Source organism: Dermacentor albipictus, chromosome 1 (genome assembly GCF_038994185.2).
Source record: "Dermacentor albipictus isolate Rhodes 1998 colony chromosome 1, USDA_Dalb.pri_finalv2, whole genome shotgun sequence".
Classification (NCBI taxonomy): domain Eukaryota; kingdom Metazoa; phylum Arthropoda; class Arachnida; order Ixodida; family Ixodidae; genus Dermacentor; species Dermacentor albipictus.
Genome location: NC_091821.1, coordinates 110,682,921 through 110,705,945, shown reverse-complemented (window position 1 = coordinate 110,705,945; position 23,025 = coordinate 110,682,921). Strand labels below are relative to the sequence as shown.

Here is a 23,025-nt window from a genome sequence, read left to right as displayed (position 1 = left end):
ACAGTAATCGCATATGCAGCGTGCCGCAATGCTCGAACCGTGCCGCAGCGAGTGTTCACTGCTAAGATATCTTTAAAATGTAGTTCGAGACAGGCGTAACGATCTGAGGCACCAGAACCAGTTACGAAGCTCGTACTACATTTCCATGACACTGAATCGCTTACAGAGGTGAACCCACTTGTCTACAGCGATCAAGCCGAGCTCTGCGCAAGGAAGAAACAAATTTTAAAGGAGGTGCTGAGTTACAAAGAAAAAACTCGAAACTCAAGTGGAAAAAACGTGAAGCCCATTCAGGCACAAGCACTTTGTCCTTAGTCAAACCGCTACACTAAATTTCAGTTCATTTGCTCCGCCGTACACTGCTCAAGGCTCGAGACGAGCATGATCACCCCTGTATGCGACGAGTTTCGTAAATTGTTGTATTTCACAGCTGTTTGATTTTTTAGTTTACATTTCGAAATGCCGTAGAGTTTGTTCCTTACTGCACAGGATTAATTTGTTAAAAACAAGAGCGCTTGAAACTAATGTCTGTTACCAGTATGCACTTGCGTTTACTAAGTTTTTGAAGTTTAAAAATATATGGCTTCATGCCTGTGAGCATTTTCAAGGCTAGTTAACAACATAATGACCTTTACAAAGCCTGTACCTTCACGTACTGTGGTGTTGACGCAGTGCGGCAGGCCCTTGAGTGCACTTGTCTGCAGGCAGAGCAATTCGACGCTGACCTCGGTATCTCTAATGGAATAGTAGGCTGTTGGGCTAGTTGGTTTGACATGATTTTTGGAAAGGGGAGCACAGAAGCGTTGCGGAAAAAGGAGACGTGGACAGGAAACACGCTCACTTGCAACTAAGTATATTTTTGGAGACAAAACTATTTCTCACAACCTTAAAAAGGATCGAGAAAGAACACGGCATCGACCTCGTCTTCACAGCTCCTCTCAAGCTTTCTCAGTTGTGTGCCCTTGCAAAACAGTCATAAGAACAAGATCTGTGAAAAGAAACACACGAAACCGCTCGCTTCCTGTGCTACCAAAGGGGTATATAGGATACCAATAGGGTGTGGGATAGATTACATTGGGCAGGCGGGGCGCTGTAAATGACAGGCTAAGAGAACATTCTTCATTTTTAAAGGCCCTGAGCAACTCTTTGCACCTTGCTGCGCACTGCAAGGATTGTGGCTGTAAGCCCCTTTTCGACAAAACCGAGATTAAAAGCAGATCCAAAGGCAGACCCGAAAAGCAAATTCTCGAGGCAGGTCATACTCCCGTTCAAGCTAACATTTGTATTAGTGCCCTGTCAGTGCATCTGATGGATCAGGAATTTACGTTCCTCGTCCTTGGCTGAAGTTTCTATGCCACCTTCTCGGTCACTCTTCGCCCTGCCCCCCCTAAAGGTTTTTTTCGGAATGACTTCTGTCAGACCACTTGCACGTGCTGTTGTTGCTATCACCAACACTATAGCTGTCATTCTTGATGTAGTTGTTAGGCGAATTATATATATACAAAAATGTAAACATTTCTTTTTTACAATTATCGATGACAGCGCATGCGCAATAACATTCATGGTGATTTGTCTGTGAAGATATACTTAGTCACAAGTGAGCGTCTTTCCTGTCGTCTCCTTTCGCAACGCTTCTGCGTCTCTAATGGACTTGATGCGGCAGCATAAGATGTGACTGGCGTTGAAAGTAGCTTCGCCTTCATTTACACACCTTTGCTTCTCTTTAGCAAAAGAGAAACCATGGCTTGCAGCTAAACTAGGTGGCCTCAGGTGCTTTGCAGCTCGAGGTGCATATGCTTGCAAGATCACCTTATCACCGTCTCGGCAGCCATTTTGACCTACCGTAGTGCCGCCTATAGTTGCTGGAATGACCGAATCGTTAGTTTGGACTCTGTGAATGAACTGATGTTGTTTGTGAAGTGCAAGGTGTGCAGCAGTAGCATCACAGTAGGCAAAAGCAAACTAGAATATTGCCTTGCCATAAAGATTGTTATCACGTGCGTGTACTGCGGAGATATCGTGTTGGTGCAGAGCTCGCCCCACGTGAACGGTAATCAGAATAGCAACTCGTTCATTGTGAACGTTCTTGCCGTGCGTGCGATGCAAGCCACCAGGAATCTGCGAACGGCGCTAAACGACGTTTTTGCCATAATGGACATCTCCCACCGAGGTCTTCACAACAAAACGTGGCAGAGGTATGTGAAAAGCAAGTTGGCACCCGTGGCGGCACTTGGGGCCGAGAAGCAGACGGCACTGTGTGTGCAATCGGTTCGGCAACTGTACGACGAACTGGAGCTTGGAAATCCGAGAAATATTGCGGTATCAAACGACAGATCCTGGATGATGCGCGGCCACTCATCTCACATTGGCGTAGGTGCCGTCATAGAGCTGTTTACGGGGCTAGTCATTGACTATGTGGTGCTCAGCAACCGGTGCGCTGGTTGTGAGCGTGGACCAAAGGATAACGACTCGAGTTATAAAGCTTGGAACAGCCATGCCTGTCAGAAAACACCTCCGAGAAGGCCGGCAAAATGAAAGTTGAAGCTGCCCTCATCCTTTTTCAGAGGTTACTCTAACGGCATAACCTGAGGTACACTACCCTACTCTCGTATGGTGACAGTTGCATTTTCTTGCGCTGCAGGAGGCCAGAGCATATGGATACATTTCAGTGGAAAATAAAAACTGTACAAACCATGTACAGAAACGTATGGGCACAAGCTTGCAAAACTTTATCACAAAGCATAAGGGACCTAGGTGGATTGGAGAGCCTTGGTGGTTAAGGCAAACTGACCACCGACTTAGTCACAAAGCTGACACGATACAATGACTGGGCCCTGAAGACTCACAAAGGTGATGTGCAGGGAATGAAAAGGGCAGTGATGGCAACTTATCACCACACAACATCAAATGACTTGGTATCAGACTACAGCTATTGTCCACCAGGACCAAGCTTGTGGTGCCGGCAAAATACAGCAAGCGTTAAGGTTGAGGCAACCCCTAAGCACCACTACAATTTGCCTCCACATGTCTGCGAAGCCCTGTTGCCCATTTATGAGCGCCTGTCGGATGAAAAGCTCCTTGAGCAGTGCCTACGGGGCAGTACTCAGAACAGCAACGAGTCTCTCTACTCCCCGATATGGGCACTGGCTCCAAAGGAACAGCATGCTTCACTGTTCACCGTGCAAGTGGCAGTAGCTGAGGCAACGCTGGCTGCGAGACGATCTCTGCAGCAATATTGAAAGAGCTGCACCTCAACCCTGGAATACCAAGCATGAAACACATGGTGGAGAAGGACCACCGCCGAGCAGTTGCATCTGCAAACAAAGCGCAAGACCATTACGGACATGCAGAATGCTTTCAGAAAACGCCATTTGGGTGGCCGTAGTCAAAGTGACTACATTTCTGGTGGCTTTTAGCCACTTTCACTGCAAAATAGTGCACAATTTTTTTCTACACTTTCGATTAGAAGTGAATTTTTTTTTCTCGTTTTCTCAAAACACCTATTTTTTACTTCTTGCCGATTTGTGGCAACAATATCTCTGCCTTCAAGGCAGGTAGAGGCATAATTTTCGTTGTGGCTCGGAGCTGAGTGTACAAAGCACACAATGGTAGGAACAGATTTTGGAATTTATGCTTTAAAATTTTTCAGTTCTGCTTTAGATCAGACATTAGGGTACCCACAATTGGAACAGTGAAGATTGAATTGCTACAAAATTACTAATATTTGATATATCAAAAAAGTATTCCTACCATTGTGTTCCTTATGTTTTCTAGTACCTAGGCGTGTGCCAATATGAATTTTTGTAACACATTTTTTTAATGGTTTCTGCAAATGATGAACAATGAATTTTATTTATCTTCAGAACTACATGGCCTATTAGAAAAATAAATATATATTTCAAATCAGCACAAAAACCTAAACAAGACTGTCAAGTTTCATTAATATTGATGGAAAAGGTGAACATTATTTTAATAGCAGTGTCCCCCCTTAATACAGTCTGCGCTCGTGACAATGGACCCACGTACAACAGACTTTCGGCAGAGTCCTTCAATGCTTTTCTGCTCACTAAACTCCACGCGCAGTTTTATACAGGGACAGAAGCTGCTGCTAGGGTGGCTGCTATTAGCGTAGGGGCATTCCGTGTCCACGCGCACTGCACTCGGCTGAAACTCCTGTACCGGGTCGAAGCAATTGTTTATCACAATGCGTTGGCGGGCTAGTTGGTGCGAATCCATGAATACTTTGTTTAGCGCAAAACGACACACACAAGAAAGACGACAGGACAAGGCGCTACTCTCAAAAACGACACACACAAGAAAGACAATAGGACAAGGCGCTACTCTCAGTTGAGAGTAGCGCCTTGTCCTGTCGTCTTTCTTGTGTGTGTCGTTTTGCGCTAAACAAAGTATTCATCAATTGTTTATCTTTCATCAAATAGCTCATTCTACTACCACTCATATTTCGCCTTACATACAATGCGGTTATTGCATGTGCACGTTAAAAATTACTTCTGCTTACCTTTGCAAGATAACAAGGCTACGATGGAGGCAGTTGTACCGATGCAGCAATATTGAACGTATGCGTCGTTGCAGCGCAGTTCCTTATCTCAGGCGGAGGAGCATGAGATTATTATTTAAGAATAGGTCATTTGCTTGTGCTTGTGACACTCTGCAAGCCTAAGAAACTCACCAACTAGTAGCAAATTTAAGCTTTGCAGTGAGACTTGAAGCAGTGCTGATCGTGCTAGGTATTTGCAATGAGACCGTCTATGGCGCGGGAGATTGCCGCTGCCGCATTACAAAACAGAAAAGCTACTAGATTTCCCGTGTTTGCAGTTTATACAAGCTAACTTCACTTTGCTGCAACCTATCGCAGAGAGCGTCGGCAACGTTTTAAAGCAGGCAAGACGAAGCTTTTTCAAGGCAATGTCAGTGTGTCGCGTGAATACACGCCGATCTCTAACCTAGCATTAACTCCGCGTTTCCAACCATCGTCTGTTGATTTCCAACGTGCAACCTTGAGAAGTTCATGTTACGTAGGCATTGCATGAGCAAAAGTGCATCTCACTTCACATTGCGCAGCTACACAAAGCCAGCTCTAATTCTCGCGTTGGTTACCTTTCACAAATGTCTCATCTTCTGGGACGAGTCTCGCTATTACCTCACTCCAATCAGGCATGCTTCATAATGACGTGTGTTGCTTGGATGGACTACGCTTGCATGGCGTGAGATTGCATAATGAAGTCTGCACTGGGGAGACGTGACTAACTGATCGAAACCGTGTTTCATGTCACTATAATCTAAACGAAGATAAGCTCATGTGTTCACGAGCATGATGCTGATGCCCTGCCGATTTATTCAGAATGTGAACCACATAACATGGGGCAAATATCCCAAAATGTGGCAAGCCGAGGAGACACTGAAGCCCATTGCGTCACAGGCTTCATTACAATAGCACATTTTATTAGATATGTTCGTGAACATGACACTGTTGCGAAAAAGAATTTACAGTAAACAAGGCAGGAATGCAAAATACATAATATGATGGAAAGCATATCAAAAAACAGCAAGCTATGAAGTAGTTCTAATGAACTTGTTTAAAAACAGAAAAATGAACATGGTTTAAATAACAGTGAATGAAAAGAGGCAAGTGCATTTTTTCACGATTAATTAACGCATTCAGAAAAAGCAGTGAAAAAAAAAAAACTACTTGTTTGCATGGCTGAAACCGTTAAGGAAGCAATTCAGCACACATCACTTTCTTGCCCCCGCTGGCTGGGCGTGTTGCGCGCTTACTTGCCCATGCAAGTTTGTTCTTTTCCCTTGTGATGAAGTGCAGAGGGCATCTGAGAAGAAAAAAAAATTAACAATTTCTGCCGTGGTGCCTAGTACACCCGCAGCCCTTCGAACAGCCAAGGAACGGTGCCGGGCAAGGACACAGCGTCTCCTTTCACAACGAACTTATCACTTCGAACAACGTCTGTGGTGTAAAAATCTTTTTCGCGCACTCTGCCGTGTTGAGAGCCGAAGGTAAAGCCGCCAGCTTCCTGTCGCAGTATTGCACGTTTCCACTTCACCCGCTCATCGGCGTCACTAGGCAAACAAAATAACGATACCTTTTCGCTCGTACTTCTGTTGCCGAAGTGACAACGCTGTATAGATCAACAAATTATCTCTTGAAATGAGGAAAACTGACTACCGATGCCGCCGGACTACTTGGGCGCCTAGCCATAGAATAAAGAACCAACTGACGCAGTGCGCAGGTTTTGTCTAACCCCCACCGTGCTCCCAGCGCTGCCACATGGCAGCTGCGGCAACATAGCAAGCTATCCCATAGCGTTACAGCGAAGTTTCGTGACCAGAAAAGCATTGAAGGACTGCTTTCGGATATAATGGGCCATATTTCAAGCTTAGTTTGCTCTACCTAATTTATTAATGCAACAAAGTTCGCTTTTAATAGATCGCACTACAACGGACTATCGGCTACAGCAGACGAAATTAGCGGCAATTTTTGTCAAAATCGGGTATATAAATCAAACTTTTGCCGTGTCGAGATCGGCTGGCAGCTGACTTGCGAGTCAGCCGACGATCGCGGCTCAATATCCCGCGCGCAAGGGGTGGAGGAAGGCAGGGCACAAGCGCGCCGTCTTTCGTGTATGAGGCACAGGGGTGAGGGACGGGTTCTACTTCAGCGGCTGTTGTTTACAGTGAGGCCACTGTATCTTGAAAGCGATCTACAATGTGGACAAAGTATGTGCCAGAGGGCGCCGTATCTTGAAAGCAATCTGCGATGTGCACAAAGTGCGCGCCCGCACGGGCCTCATTTTAGCGATCTACGATGTGGACAAAGTGCACCAACAGCGGACAGCTTCGTATGCGCTGTGCTTTCAACGTTTAGTCCTTTAGTTTGCGTTGAAGCGAGAGAAAGCACGAAGGTCAATTTGCTGGCTGTTGCTGCCATGCTTCCTCTATCCAACATTTTGACAGTGACTTTGCGTGGTCATCAAGCAAGATTTGTTCACATTTTCCTGCGAGCACGTGACACCGTGCTTGTTAATTTAGTTAGTAAGCGAATGTTTACAATTTTATATGGCCTACAGAACTACTACCCGTTCCTCGCATAGCTGTCCACTAATTTGCTATCGCAATCGATGCTTTGCCTTTTGGGTGAAACTGGGACTTCTTTTGTTTGTTTTTTACTTTGGGTGCTTGTCACTCACTCTTGGTTATAATGTTGTTACACATCGCGACGACAGTTTCGGAAGTGAAGCGTTTCGGATAAAATGGGCATTTTTTGTCGGATTATCAGGGTCCATTGTAATGAGAGTCTACTGCAATCGAATGTTTTAATGATCAGGTAGTTTGGGGATGGAAGTTGCTGCCATGACGCTTAATTTCGGCAGCAATGCCAGCCGCCTACCGAGCTTGACAAGTAGACGTAACAGGAGTTCCTGCAAGTGCTGCCATACCGAGCTGTACAGTGTTGCTATAACAGGGTGTCTACCAAGTTGACATTTACAATTTCCCTGAGTTTTCCAGATTTTCCCTGAGTGACGCAGAACTAGGTTTTAGGTAAAGATCGGCTAAAACCATGTCGCCCGATGCTGTCACTCGCTAATAAGCATGTGAAAAAAAAAAAAACTACTTAATCCAGTTTGAATACTAAGGAGTAGTGTTTATGTTATTCAAAAAGAGAATAGAAGGGAGGGCTTAGTAAAATGCACAGCAAATAAAATGTCTTTAAAAAAAATTACAAATCGAGCTGGGCATTCTAAATACGAATAAAAAGGAGAAGCATCCAGAAGCAAATATTTTCGCATATGAGCTATTTCTATCAACTGATAGCAAGCACAGTGGTATGAGGCCCGAACTTTATCACAATTTAGATTCTCTCTCAACAGCTCGTAAGTCAACCACAACTGTCCTGACATACTCTCAGACCCCGCATGACGACTCAGTGTTGTGCTTCACTGCTTTAAATATTGTATTTACTTGATTCTAATGCGCCCTCAATTGTAACGTGCACCTGTCTTCCGGGACCCCAAAAAAAATGAAAAAAAAAAATACAACACCCGATTGTGACATGCACCCGTTTGCCATGACCTAAAAGAAGAAAAGTCCTATACAGTACAGCGCAGCTCATTCTTTCATACAGATATACAACTTTCTCTCATTTGGAAAAAACAAAGATTTACTCCCAATGCAGCAAAGTTGCGATAAATAAAAAAAGGGGCAGGTTCGCCCGAAAGGCGAAGCATAGATTATGACAGCAAATTAGTAGTCAGCTATGCGAAAAGTAAGAGTAGTAGTTTTGTGGGCCATATAAACTTGCAAACTTAGGCATACTAACTACTGTATTTACTCGAATCTAACGCGCACTTTTTTTCAATTAAGCTGGTCCAAAAATAGCCTGCGCGTCAGAATCGAGTACTATCCTGTATCTGCGTTACCATATCGCCATCATCATTTCAAAATGGCTGCCTCGCACGTGCTTCGAGCCTGGCTGCCATAGTTTTCTCTATGTGCTGTAGTACGTGTGCTTAGGCACTGCTTCCTTTGGCTTAGGTTAGTGCACTGTCCGTCTTCCTGTTTTCTGCGTTTGCTCTATGAGCGTGGAAATGCCAACAGCAAAGACATGCCGAGTTCATCACAATGCCGCAATTAAAAAGAAAGTGATCACGTGTGCGGAGACGGACGGAAATAGGGCCGCAGCACGGGCATTCGGAGTTCCCGAAATTTGCGTGCAGGACTGGTGAGAACAGGAAAAGCTTTCTACTCCGGTGACTACTACATATGGCACAGCCCCTGTCTTGAAAGCGATCTGCGATAGAGACAAGGGTCTACGCACCTAAGCGCACTGCGCTGTGTTCTTGTTTTGATAAAGAGTTCTTGCTGTCATTGCGCGAGACGTGTTCATGCTTGTTTATGCACACGCGACACCGTGCTTGTTAATTTAGTTAGTAAACAAATGTTTTAAAGTTTATGCGGCCGATAAAACTGCTATCCTTACTTTTCGTAGAGCTGTCTACGAATTTGCTATCATAATCGATGTTTCGCCTTTTGGGCGAAACTGCGACTCTTTTTATTAATTGCAGCTTTAGTGTATTGGTAGTAAACTTTTGTTTTTTTCAAATGAGAGAAAGTTGTATTCGTGTGTGACAGAATGAGGTGCGCGGTACTGTAAAGGATTTTTTTTTTTTAAGTCAGGGAAAATGGATGCACGTTAAAAATGATAAGATTTTTTTTCTTTTTTTTTTCTTGGAAAACGGCTGCGCATTACAATCGAGGGCGTGCTAGAATAAGTAAATACGGTAAATTAACAACCATGGTGTAACACGCTGACAAGCAAACATGAGCACATCTCACTGGATGACCACGAAAACTCGCTGTCAAAACATTGGAGTTAGGAAGCGCGGCAGCAGCAGCAACTGAATTGAACTTCGTGCTGCCTCTCTCATCAATCCGAACTAAGCAGCGAAAACACAGCATGAGGCAGAATCTGTCCCTTTTGCCGATGGATTTCAAGATACAGGAGTAGAACCCCCCCTCCCCTATTTCCTGGAGCCTTGCACGCAAATAAACATGGCATGCTTCCTCCCCACTTTCCTCGCTTGCATGCGAGAGACTGAGTCATGATCGCCAGCTCACCCTCGCACGTTTTCGCTCGCACATACAGCATACGAAGCATGGCAACGATTTTATCACCCTTGGACTTTATACGGAACCTCACGGCAACGGCAGAAATGCGCCTGGAGTGTCGATATAATTGCTATCGTAAAGGCTTTTGGCTTCCGAAATTTTAGACATCGGTATACAGTGGCTCTCTAAGGTTTGTGGCAGTGCCGCAAAGTGCCCCCAATTATTGGCCATATCGGAAAAATTGATGGCTGACTGTATTTAACCACGTTACTCACTGTAGCAGTGAGCACACTAGTACAGTAATAAAGCATGAATTCCCAAGCAACCATAACAACTTAAAGGGACACTAAAGAGAAACACTAGATCAGATGCTGAGGATAAAAGTGATATTGGGCATGGCATCCAAAATTGTCAGCGCAGCAGCACAAGTTTTGGAGGCCATGTATCAGGTCATAATGTACAGCATTACATTTCGCGAAGGCCACAATAAACTTGGTAGTGGCAGCCTTGGCTGCATCGCTTAAATCGCTGCACTACAAGCGTGTTACACTTGCGTGACAACACTGATCTGATTAAGCTACAGTAGATTACTTTTTTGTCTTTTCACTAGATCAACATTTTAATGACATGAACATGTCGCCAGACAACTCTGTGCACCCCAACAATCTATTTCCCTCAGGACACTTTTCCCGGTAGTACAAGCATACGAAATGGTCAAAATTCACATACAACTATTCTAGGAGGATTTATGTTGTACGTTATACCCAACTTTCAAGCTTGCAAAAGAAATTCAAGAACAAACCTTGATTCGATCCTCCATAGTCTGCAGCTGAGACCTTAGCAAGTTTCGCTCATCACTCAGCTGCTTCACTGCAGCTGTGGCAGTATCACCACCTCCAGGTGCAACTGGGCGCATACTTCGAGCTGGAACCATGCGGAGTTCAGGCTGGTTCATCATCCATGGCTGCCCTCCTGATCCATGCAGAGTTCCTGGCTCACGTGGGTAGAAAGGAGCCCTAAACCTACAGTAAATTTAGCCCTAATGTAACTATTAGTTCTTTTAGAAAGCGCCAGTTATTTTCCAGTAGGGTCATTCGTTAGAGAAAATTGGGCTAGTTGGTGATTGTGCGAATGTGGTTTCACTAAAGTATTTTCCTTGAAAAAAATTTCTTGGTGGTGTAAGCTATTTTTAGTTTTTTTGCAGAAACTTCAAAATGGCTTCTTTCAAGAAAAATACTTTGCTGAAACCACATTCAAGCAATCACCAACTGTCCCAATTTTTTCCCCAAAGTATTGGCGATGGTCACTTTTGGGGATTGGGATGTTTCGCACCGAATGTCCCAGTAGGAAAATGCTCCAAGCAGTAAGAATGGCAAAGACCGTTTTCAAGCAAATTTTGTAACAGGCAAAATTGCAATTTGTAGCTATAGCCTCCCCTTTTTGCAGCAAGACACCAAGGGGGAGAAAAGAAAATTAACACACAACTATACTGGCTTATTTGAATATATGTACACTTTGAATTGCAACAGAAAGGGCACTCATGAAGAATTTCAGAAATAAACGCTGGCTTATTGATGACAGAATTAAGTCTAAATGACCATAGGATTGAAGTAAATGCTGTTTAACTCTTTGTAGGACAGTACACATCTTTTACAAAACTCTTAAAATCTTTCATATGGTTGAGCAAATGAGGTGCTTAGAAATAGTTTAGAACGAATTTCACTCCTCTACACCAAACCGTTTATATTAGATAAGTGGGATGTATTTGTCCCACTGATGTTCACTGGGTCGTTGAAAAAGTGAGATGTTTATGTCCCATTCACCCTCTAGGTTGTTAATGCAAAATTATCCTTCAGACTACTTCCCTCATGAACCAAAACTCCATTTCACTTTTGTACAAGAAGTCATTCATCTTGAATTACTAGGCCGTATTTGTCCCACTGACACTACAACACAGTTTCGAAATGCGAGACTCATTTGTCCCACTGACCTTCGATCGTCTCAATTTAAAGTTATATGCAACCAATGCCCTCGTAAAACAGACTGAGGCACGACTGACAAAGTGGTACAGCGGATGAGTTACAGAAAATATTTGTATGCACTTTCCACCAGAGCATGGAACACCAATGGCATCAATGCCTTGTTGCATATGCATTCAGAAGGGCAAGTTTACCGGACTAGTTACAGACTCAAGATACAAAACACTGTGCATATCCCACCACTGTGGGAATTCACGTTATGCAAAGCATTTTGCAGGCAGCTAGCTATGCAACATTGTTTGGGGTTTCGTAAATCATTACCAGGCTGACCAATGTGTTTGTGTAAATCCAGTATTTATGTGTATACTGCAAGTAGATTGAACTAGAATTAATGGGCGTGTTTGTGTGAGATGACAGCTGCAAGACAACAACAGTAACAACGATTGCATGATTTTTATGATCGAATTGATGTGAATGAGCGGTATGGAGGTGCGAGATGGGCAAAAAACGCAGAAACAAAATGTTCGCTTATGACAGCACCTTGTATCACTTAAAGGACACAAACGGGTCAAAATAATGCTTCACGAAGGACAAGGATAATGGCAATATCTTAAAGATACGGTTGAAGTTGTGCTGCTTAGATGCTGCACAAAGGGACACTGCCATGTAAACAGAAAACTGACACAGACCGTGTTTACGTGTTGTCAGCGTCCTTCCGTATGCCACCTAAGCAGCGCAATTTAGTAATTCGCACTATTAGGTAATGCCTGACCAACTAGCCTTGTCGAAGCACTTCTGAATGCTAATCTGAATACTGACAACTTTGCACACATCTACTACTGATGTGACATCACACAGGCAGATCATGTTGTAAATTTACAGCGAAAAGGTATGCAGCCTTTGAAATTTGGGTCGCCATTACATTTGGTTCTATGCAGTATGTGGCAGTGCTGCTGTGATGTCCAAATTATCGAGAAAGTAAAAAAAATCTGGTGTCTATAGAATCAGTCGGCTATTGTACATATAAAGCATGAATTCCCCGGACACTATATTACCAACACTAAACGTTAGAACTGAACGGCAGATCACCAGGAAATATATCAGTATATAAAAAGCAGCTGCAACCCTCTAGCTAATGAATGGTATGAAGAGATGCAAAAAATGGTTCGCGTCTCCTCCTCTGCCATCTGCGTTGTCCACAGCTTCTCTTGGCACAGTTTCATTTGCGGCATCGATGTAGCAGCCTTAACAAAATGCCACTGGCCCCACAGGTACAGCACTTCTACAACTGTGCTTATTAACAAGAATATGTAACACAGTCAAACCTCAATATAAGAGATTCATATATTCAGGAAAAAACTATTTCACAAATTCCCAGAACATTTCTGGTAGATAGTATCTCACACTCGCTATCACAATGTTACTGTGAAATGAGTGCCAACTACCAGGAGTGAACGCTTCGTGCTGCCTCTCACTTCTACACATTTCGGAAATTTAGGATACGCTATCTCCAACACTAGGCACACAGAACTGCGGTATTAATTAAGGTTCCAACCATCTCGGCTCAGTCTTTGCACTTCTTGCAGATTACCGAAAAACCAGCGTATAATACAAGGTTCCTTTCCTATTATTAGCATCCTAAATTTTCGCCTTGTACTATATGCATTTCCGAACGAAAATTTCAGTAAGAAATTTGGGCTATAAATTTTGATTTCGTTATTGCTGCGTGGCTATGGGCTGACTTCGTCATTGCTGCATGGCTACGGCTTCGTTTTGTTATCGCTGCGTGACTACAGCATCGGTTCTTGAAGTGCGCACTTGGCAGTACACATGCAAACCGCGCTTCGCGAAGTGCATCTTTTTTATTCTACATTGAGCGACCAAGATGTCCCGACCACGAAAACAGTACTCGGCTGCTTTCAAGAGAAAGGTTATTTTAACTGCACAGGACATCGGCAACAGTGCAGCCGGGACGCAGTTTGGCATCAATGAGGAAAGCATTTGCGAATGGCGTCGACAGAAGGGAACCCTTTTCGCATGCAGTGGATTGCGAAGAAGCTTTCGTGGTCTGAAGAGTGGGACATTCCCAAAAATCGAACTCGCCCTGACGGAGTTCATACGCCAACAGCGAGCCACGTATCTAGCTGTGAGTGTGGAGCTTATGCAGGCAAAAGCTAAGGAGCTTGCAACAGAAAAAGGGTGACTGAGCTTCGCCTTCGAAGCGAACAAGCACTGGATTTTCTTTACACCGCCGAACTTTGATTTCGCAAAAGCTGCCTGAATTGTTTGTGGCTTTGCAGCGCCACATTATTTCACTGCACAAGTCCAAGAACTTCCAGATAGGGCAAATCGGCAATGCTGACCAAATGCCTGTTTATCTGGACATGCCATTGCCCTTCACCGTGCACGAAAAGGGCTCCAAACAAGTTTATGTCCGGTCCACTGGCAACGAGGAAACACGAGTTCCGGTCATTTTGTCGCGCACGGCAGACAGACACAAGCTCCCGCCCTATGTCTTCAAACGCAAGACAGTGCCTAAAGGTGAGGAGCTGCAAAAAAATGTGGTCGTGAGATGCCATAAGAAAGGCTGGATGAACGAGAATCTTGTGCTCGACTGTATAAAGTCCGTCTAGTGTAGGCGGCCTGGAGCACTGTTGTCATTCCCGTCCATCCTCGTGCTGGATGCATTTTGTTGTCATTTGGTTGACTCAATGAAGAGGCTCTTGCGGGAATCTGGCACTGAACTCGTCGTTATCTCGGGTGGGATGACGTCTCGGCTGCAGCCTTGAGATGTTTGCATGAACAAGCCGTTCAAGGACGCGGTCAAATGGTGTTATGCAGATTGGATGTGCTCAGGTGAGCCTGCAGTGACACCGCCCGGCTGCTGAAGCGGGCTTCGCCAGCCACGCTATGCAAGCGGATTGTGGACGCACGGGCCAGCATACCACAGGACCTTGTGCATCACGTATTCGAGAAGTACGGCATCTCGAACGTGCTCGATGGCACAGAGGATGAGTACCTTTGGGAAGATATGTCCGACAAAGAACTATCCGATGATAGCGCAGCTGAGGAAAACAGTGATTGAAGTGTGGAGTGCAATTTAAATAAATGTTTTCCTCAAGTTTTTTTAACTCGCATTATACGTGGATAAAACTTTTTTTTTTCCCTATTTCGTGTCCTAAAAATTTCACCTCGGACTATGTGTGGGTTTGTATTATACACGGGTTTTTATGGTATCTCCGAGATGCAGCATGTGGCCCACGTATGCAGTCACACTCCATGTCTGTGGCTACAGACATGGTCAGCCAGGTGTAGCCACAGTCAGGGTTGAGGAGGAAGCGCGTGCATAAATGGGGATGAAGGGTGCACGCCTTCTGCATGCATGTGCACTTCGATGGCGTTCTCACCACTTAAACTTTTAATGCAGAAGGAGGCGTGGAAATACTTCCTGCCTCGGCCAACATTTTAACGTTTTCTTTGTTAGATTTAACAGCCACACAGGCTTTCCGAGTAAATGCTTGAAATGGCAGAAAACATTGTTAAATCCAAACTGTGTCATGAAACTACTTTGTTAAATTGCAAATTGAAATAATTTTTTTACATCATGGATTTCATTAAATCGAGGTCCATCATATCAAGGCTTGACTGCATATCACAATTAAGTGCAGTACACTCACCGGCCACCATTTTCGATGCCATCACATCCAGGGTAAATGGGTCTAAATGATGGTGTTGAGAAGTAGCGATTCTGATCAGGACCGTAAAAACGATCTCCATTAAAGCCTCGTCCATAACCATGCTGATAATCATGCTCGTTGCTATAGCCACGATCACAGCTATAGCTGTGGTCACGAGAAGGATAGGTGCTACGCTCAGGTGTACGCTGGTAGCCTCTGCTGTGTGTGTTTTCTGCACAACTGATCTGCTGTTGACCTTTCCAATTGGGAGACCGTGATATTACTGGAGGACCTGATGATGCACATGGAAGTGCCGGATTTTCATCAGTTCGTTGTAGGCCAGGACTACAAATTGGTGCTGCATCTTTAGTTGGCTGTATCTTCTGAAAATAAAGCACAAAAATACAAAGCACTGACTACATATATATTGATGGATTCTTTAAGGCAAAGGTTAACAAAAAGTAAAGAGCGGAGACAAAAGATGGCACTACATCGACATGGAAATTTACACGTGTAAATTTAAGCAGTACAGTAAAACAGCAGTATTTCAGAAAATCAGATAATGTAGACTCATCCTGTTGTCCCAAAAGGTGTATGCATTATTTAATAGCATCAAACTCTCATTAATTCAGATGTATTTAGCTGCACAACAGTTATTTCCAGATCAGCCAGATCAGAAGCGCCGTTGAGCATAATCGCAGCGTTCAGCTAGCTAGGCCTACCGGCTTTATTGGCGACTGTAAGCAGCTGTGTGTTGTACTCGAGTAGTGGACATGAGCACTGTGCATTCAAAACAAACTTCCTGTCATGGTAAGGGTGAGAGACAACCAAAGCAACAATGTTGTCCTCTGACAAGTCTACTGATGTCCGAAGATCGATTTCTGCATCACGAAAATAACTAAATAGCAGGTTTAGTCAACACGCTGCTGTTTATGAGGCTCAACAAGCATGCTCTCAGAGTTCTTCCTCTAGGAACTGGCCTCAGCAAAATCATTCTTGCACATTGTGGCCTAAAAAAATAAGGGTGCAGCTTTCACATCAGACCATACGGTATATGCCAAAGGTATCCAGCACACCTTAGCATAGTTTCGACTGAGCAATTCTTCGAAGACGTCCAGACCAGAATCGACAACATGGCAACTTGTTACCAAGTTGGTGGTCTGCTGGGAAATTGTGGTCTTTGTCTTTATTTTTACTACATTGTCCCTCAGCAACTCCTTCATGAAGATGAGTGCCTGTAAAAGACCAGGTGCATGAAATTAGGATTTTGAGTGCTCAATTCAGAGTTTTACAAATGAGGTCAAGGGATTTCATAAGCTAGGTGAATGCAAGCTAGGGTAAAATTCAAATTTTATTACAATGTCCAGGATGCTGAGGCCCGTGGTCAAAAAGCCGCTACACGAGCTTGATGAGGACCACGACCCAGTACAAATGGCAGGGACAGGCAAACAGCACAGCAAGAACATAGTTAATGCAAAAAATAAAAAATAAATGTGACCTTTTCTGAAGCCAAACTGCCAAATACTGATATGGTGCTTCTCAAGGAATCAAGCCATGCACTTGCGAATTACTTTCTCTAAACCCTTTCATATTGTTACACGAATGATGCATTAAACACTAAAGACTATTTACAACGTATATTTACAAAAACAACTAACGCGCCGGCCAGTTCAGCCAACAGCTCGAGACTCTGGAGCAGTTCCGTCTACTTCGCCGGGGTGCCCCCACACACCATCCAAAAGAAACACACAATATGAAGATAGCATTATCACCGGCGATGCAAGCACCATCACAGTGCGTCTAATTATCGGTCTTGACAGGAGAGGAGTAGGGCTTGAGGAGTGTGACATGCAAAACATCAGAGGCATGTGAGGTAGATGAGCTACTGGCATTAACTGGGGCGATTTCATATGCCACTGCACTCACGGCACGCACCACTCAGTATGGGCCTGTGTACCAAGACAGTTTTCTGACAGCCCAACATGACGGCTCAGGGACCACATCAGTACCAGAGATCCTGGCAAAACGTGCACGTCTGTTTGTTGCCTATTGTACAAACACCGTTGGTTCTCTTGGGAAGTCAGGAGGGGAGCGTGGGCAATTTCGCATAATTGCGCTGCCCTGGTGATGGCAACAAGTGCATATTCATTGGTCTCTACTGCAGCGCATGGAAGGGATGTGCCCAGTGGCAATGTTGGTTCTCATTCGAACAGAAGGAACGAGGAATAAATGGCAGTGTCATGACGCAAAGAATCATATAAAAATGTGACATAGGGTACAGTAAGGTCCGAATCAGTATCGTCGGACGACACATACTTTGCAAGCATGTCTGTCAGGGTTTGATTAAGACACTCTGTTAAGACCATTAGTTTGTGGATGGTAAGATGTCAGCTTGTACCTGGTTGAGCAGGACTGCAAAATGTCGGCGATGACTTTTGAAAGGAATGCGCAGCTACAGTCAGTGAGCAGTTGACGCAGAGCTCCATGTTGTAAAATCATGTCATGTAAGAGAAAATTGGCGACATCTGTAATGCAGCTTATTGGAAGTGCTCTGGTGATTGTGTAGCATATGGTGTAATCTGTCATCACAGCACCCACTTGTAGCCAGACGCTGATAGAGGGAAAGTGCCAAGTAAGTGTAAGCCAATGCAAAAGAACGGCTTCAACAGGACACAAATGGTTGAAGGCACCTGGCAGGGAGCGTTGGTGTTTTTCGGTGCTGGCATTTTTCACACGCCACAACCTATTTCCGGATAGAACGGGAAAAAGAAGCGTTGGTGAACCCAGTCAAAAATTTGGGAGACGCCGAGTTGACTGGCAGTTGGTAAGTCGTGAATTGCGCAGGACCATTGGGGGCAAACATTGTGGCGGTATAATACACTATCCCGGAGGACAAACAAGTGAAGTGATGAATCGGCAAACGAAGATTCCAAGCAACAAATGATGGCACGCAAGGTGGCATCATGGCTTTGCTCATAGGCGACATGGAGCAGTTTAGAAATGGAGAAAATGCATGATTCGGTATCGGTGCCTGTGATAGCTGAGGGTTTGTCCACTGGATAACGTCACAAATAGTCTGCGACTCAATGTAGGCAGCCCGACATGTACACTACTATGCATGAATAATCTTGTAGCCACAGAGCCCAGTGACCAAGCAGACTGGCAGGATCCTTGAGTGACAAAAGCCAGTAGAGCGCGCTATGGTCTGTTATTCCCGAGAATTGCATGCATACAAATACGGGCGAAATTTAGAAACTGTCCAGACGAGAGCCAGGCATTCACGCTCTGTAATTGAATAGGTGTGCTCCCATGCTGTGAGGAGGTGACTAGCATAGGCAATCACACGATCTTGTCCCAGTTGGCGTTGGGCAAAGAAGGCTCCAATTCCGTGACCAGGGACGTCGGTACAGACGTCTAGAAGAGAACGGGTCAAAGTGGGCTAGTAAAGGTGGGTTGGTGAGAATAGCGGTGAGGTGGGCAAAAGCGGCAGCTTGAGCGGGACCCCAAGTAAACGGCATATCCTTCTTTAGAAGGTCAGTAAGTGGTTGGGCAATCGCTGCGAAATCTTTCACGAACCATCAGAAGCAGGAGCATGGTCCTACAAAACTTCGGACATCTCTGACAGACTGAGGTACAGAAAAATACGTGACAGCATGAATTTCCTTCGGGTCTGGTTGAATACCAAAGTGTCGACAGGGCGGCCCAGCCCTGTAATCTGCCGACGACTGAAGGGAAACTACAATGAATTCAGCTGGAGCCCAGCATTCTGGAATACTCGAAGAATACCTGATATGCGTTCAAAGTGCGTCTCAAATGTAAGGGAGAAATACGACAACGTCCTGTTGATAGCATGGCAAATAGAATGTTGGCCATTTGAACCCTTGAATCAGAGTCCACCATAGGTTTTAACATTGTTGGGGCACTGTTTAGACCGAATGGCATAATTCTGAATTGATAAAGACCATCAGGAGTGACGAACGCAATCTTCTCTTGGTCCTTTTCGTCCACAGAAATCTGCCCATAACCAGACCGCAGGTCTCTTGATGAAAGGTAGTTGGCACCATGGAGACAATCGAGGTCGTCATCAATGTAAGGCAACGAGCAGAAGTCCTTTCTGGTAATTCGATTGAGATGACGATAATCTATACAAAAACACCACGTGCCATCTTTCTTTTTAACATGCACAACGAGCAATTTCCAAGCAGTACTGGGCGGTATCGAAGATACATGTACCTTAGATACTATCTTAGATACTTTTTTGGGTATCTTGTATCCTTATGATAGGAGTGGCAAAACATGTACCTGTATCTGCATTTTCGATCCATGCAATGATGTATAGTGTATCTTAAGATGCAAGATAATGTTAGCGCAACATTACTGTGTGAAACTATAAACTTTGGCTGAACTCCACTTCCCAAGCTGATACTGCTGCCACTAAGCCACTTAATAAAACTAAAGGCAGGGACATTCTTTAATGTTTCCGCTAGAGTCGTCCAGCGAGGGCAGGCAATGAGGTCTGTGCGTCGCTATTGGTGGAGCAGAGAGACGTGATGGCGTTAGTGCCGTCATAGCAAAAATGAGCGGACGAATGTCTTCATGCAGCCGTCCTTTTGTTTACTTGACTTTTTGTTTCTAGTAGCGTCGCTGCCATGGCACTTGTTCGTAGCCACTGTGCTGTGCTGCGTACGCCAATGCATGCGGCGTCTTTTGCTCGAACTCTAATGCCACTATAGTGTTGTTATCAAAGATTTCGTGCCTGCTGCTTTGTTACGAAGTCCGATGAATACAAGAATGGGGTTGGCCCAGGTCTAGTGGCTTTTACAAATTGTTTCGCACTAAAAATATTATACTAGGAGCAAGAAAGACAGAAATTGTGAGATAGTAATAGACATTTTATTCAAATGAAACAAGGTTGGTCGGAGTTAAGAAATTTCGAAGCAAACATTTTTGTACATCCGCATTTGCTGCTATATATATCATATAAATCTATAGTAAGAAATTTGCTAATGTATCGAAGTATATTAAGATTGAAATGGAAAGTAATGTATCGGATCACAATAATTCCCGTAGTATCTTGTATCGTATCATGATACAATTCCAAAGTATCCTTGCCCAGCCCTGCCCCCAAAGACTCGCTGAGAGCTCAACAATGCCTTTGGCAAGTATCTTGTTGCCTTCACCTTTAAAGACCTTACATTCCGATGCAGAAACTCGATATGGCCGGCAATGAATAGGGCTAGCATCACTAGTATTTATGCGATGCTTAGCAAGTGAAGTCTGACCCAACTGTTGATTGTTAAGGTTGAAGATGTCGGGGAAGGAAACCAAAGGCGGCATAGGGCTGTTGTGTGTACAGACAATAAGTCCGCAGGAATCATGCGACTAAATTTGGTGTCAAGGAAAACTGAATCCTGTGGACATGCTTAAGAATTGGAGCAAACATCTACTGAAAAAGCAGTGACGCGGTCGTCTGCTATAGCACGCAACATGGCAACCGATAAGCCTTGGTGCAGAACTTGCTTTGTCAGGCCAAAGTTGACGGGGAGGCATGTCTAGTTATCGGCAATGGTCACAACGAAGTGGGGCACAATGATATTGAGCATGAAAAGCACATGAGGAACAGGTGTGACAATGTAATCACCATAGGACACAGGGAAAGATGATAGCAAATCGACGAAAGTCAAGGCTTTAGGCGGAAGACAGACGAAGGCGGTCGTACTAAAGTTGTTTGGGAGTTTGGCACAAACATGCGGTAGAAGAGGAAGTTCAAGGCAAAGCCTATCGGCAGAACAGTCCGTCAGCACGGAATGCACCATAAGAAAGTCTAGTTTAAGAATAAGGTCGTGAGGGCAATTGGTCAGCACTGTAAATGTAACTGGAGCGTGGCGGCTGGTGATGTTTACGCAGACAATACACATTCCAGCGACGGCAACAGTGCTGCCATCAGCAACGTGTACGTATTGGACAGTAGCAGGCGCAAACACCTTCAGCTGACAATGGAGGTTAGCTCTCATTATGAAAACCTGGGTTCCAGTATCAATTAACGGTCTCAAAGCAACACCATTGACGTGGACATCAAGTAAGTTCTGGTTAGTTCGGAGCATCAATAGAGGATTAGAGCACGATGAAAATACTGCAGCACTACCCTCGAGAGCTCCACTGTCTAGTTTTCCGTCCAGTACGACCCATAAATGGTTGGCGATGAACAGGAGTGTGACAGGGGCTGCAGGGACCGACGGCACTGAGGTCAATGCGAGCAAGTGGTACGTGTGTCATCGAAAGGAACGTCAAAGGTTGTGGGGAGCACCCGCCTCCATTTCCTCCCCCGTACCTGCGTCGTCCCGTTCGCACGTGGCCAACGGGTCGGGCCGGCGTAGACAAGGGAGAGAGGCACTATGCGCCCTCCCTTTCTCCGTCGCTCTCGTGACGCACGTGCCCTCTCCCCCCCCCCGCGGCTCATGGGAAAGGGAAACCTGTCCAGCGGGCGAGGAGGACTTCCCCTCGCAAAAAAGGAAAAAGGCATAAAAGCGCGCCACCGGGGGAGACGCGCTCTCTTGGGACGCCGACACCTGACCGCATGGACTAAGCACCTGCCGCATCCCATGAGTGACCTCGCTTGTCTGACCCACCCAGACAACGAGGCAAGCCTTTTTACTACTATTACTGAGAGGACGTCACTCTGCGAGTGTTCGCTATTGCTAATAGCAATAAACGTTATTACCGTTGACACCGCTGGTTGCCTTATTCGTTCGAACGCGGCGTAGCCGCGATTCTCGCTCTACGGGTTGGGAGTACCACGAAGCAACTGCGTGGGGCTAGATCCGGAGCTCGCCTTCAGCCCTAGCCGCACGCAGAGTGGAACCCCCACAAGGTAGGAGACATACGGTGAGGCGACTACTGCCGAAGATCGGTATATGTTCGAGGAGAGGGGGAAAAGTAGCTTCAATACAGGGACATCCAGGTGCAGCAGCGGCGAGCAACGTGGCCGATTCGGTGGCAATGGAAACAGATCTGCTTGTCATCCAGAGTTCTCCATTCAGTAAATAGCGGAATCTGGAAAGAGAATAGTGGACACTGCGAGGCACAGTTGTCAGCACCAACCTGGCATCAGGTCAGGAGACAGAGCAGGCCGCAGGAAAACCAAGGTTGGAAAATTCGTGCCGCACAACTGCCTGAATTAGAGAAATCACTCGTTCTGATTGGTCAGTGGTATAGTCAAGTGGGCGTGGACGGAACGGGGCTATACTTGCAGCCTCGAGCTCATGGCAAACAATGAAAATGAGCGCGCGGCGGCTGTTCGAGCAGCGGGCCATTATGCAGTGGCTCGAATTTCTCGTTTTCTTTTTTTCTTTTCAAAGATTTCGCATTTCACTACTTTGCGGCTCAGACACCAAGCAGCCAGATTTCATCGTTATAACCGATAATGCGGAATCAGGGCATTGTAGTGAGCGGGTTATTTCACCATGCAAAACATACAAAAGTTGACGGTGCAGCAGCTTCTCATTGTTATAACCAATATATTGTTAAAACCGGTATCATTATAAGTGGATTCGACTGTAGTTAAAATAACAACTGCAGCACTGGCAAGTCCAGCTGACAGCTCGTGGCTTAGGAGCAGTATGTCTTCGTCGTCGGGGCGCCCATGTGCATCATCCAAAGGAAACACGCAATATGCATTTAGTAATAATAAAGGCAATATAAACATATCACCTTATAAATGCTAAAATACA

At 45.0% G+C, this 23,025-nt stretch overlaps 1 protein-coding gene across 6 annotated transcripts in view; it reads right to left on the bottom strand.

Annotated features, from left to right (window-relative positions):
• The window catches only part of LOC135907720 (serine/threonine-protein kinase 31-like), a 326,396-nt gene that overhangs the window by 187,320 nt on the left and 116,051 nt on the right, over positions 1–23,025 (bottom strand). For all 6 annotated transcript variants that reach the window (XM_065439440.1, XM_065439441.1, XM_065439442.1 and 3 more), the window contains 3 exons: positions 16,372–16,530; positions 15,296–15,678; positions 10,442–10,661 (listed from right to left, as the gene is read on the bottom strand). In XM_065439440.1, coding sequence (XP_065295512.1) covers positions 10,442–10,661; positions 15,296–15,678; positions 16,372–16,530 — 762 coding nt within the window. The remainder of the gene's footprint in view (positions 1–10,441; positions 10,662–15,295; positions 15,679–16,371; positions 16,531–23,025) is intronic.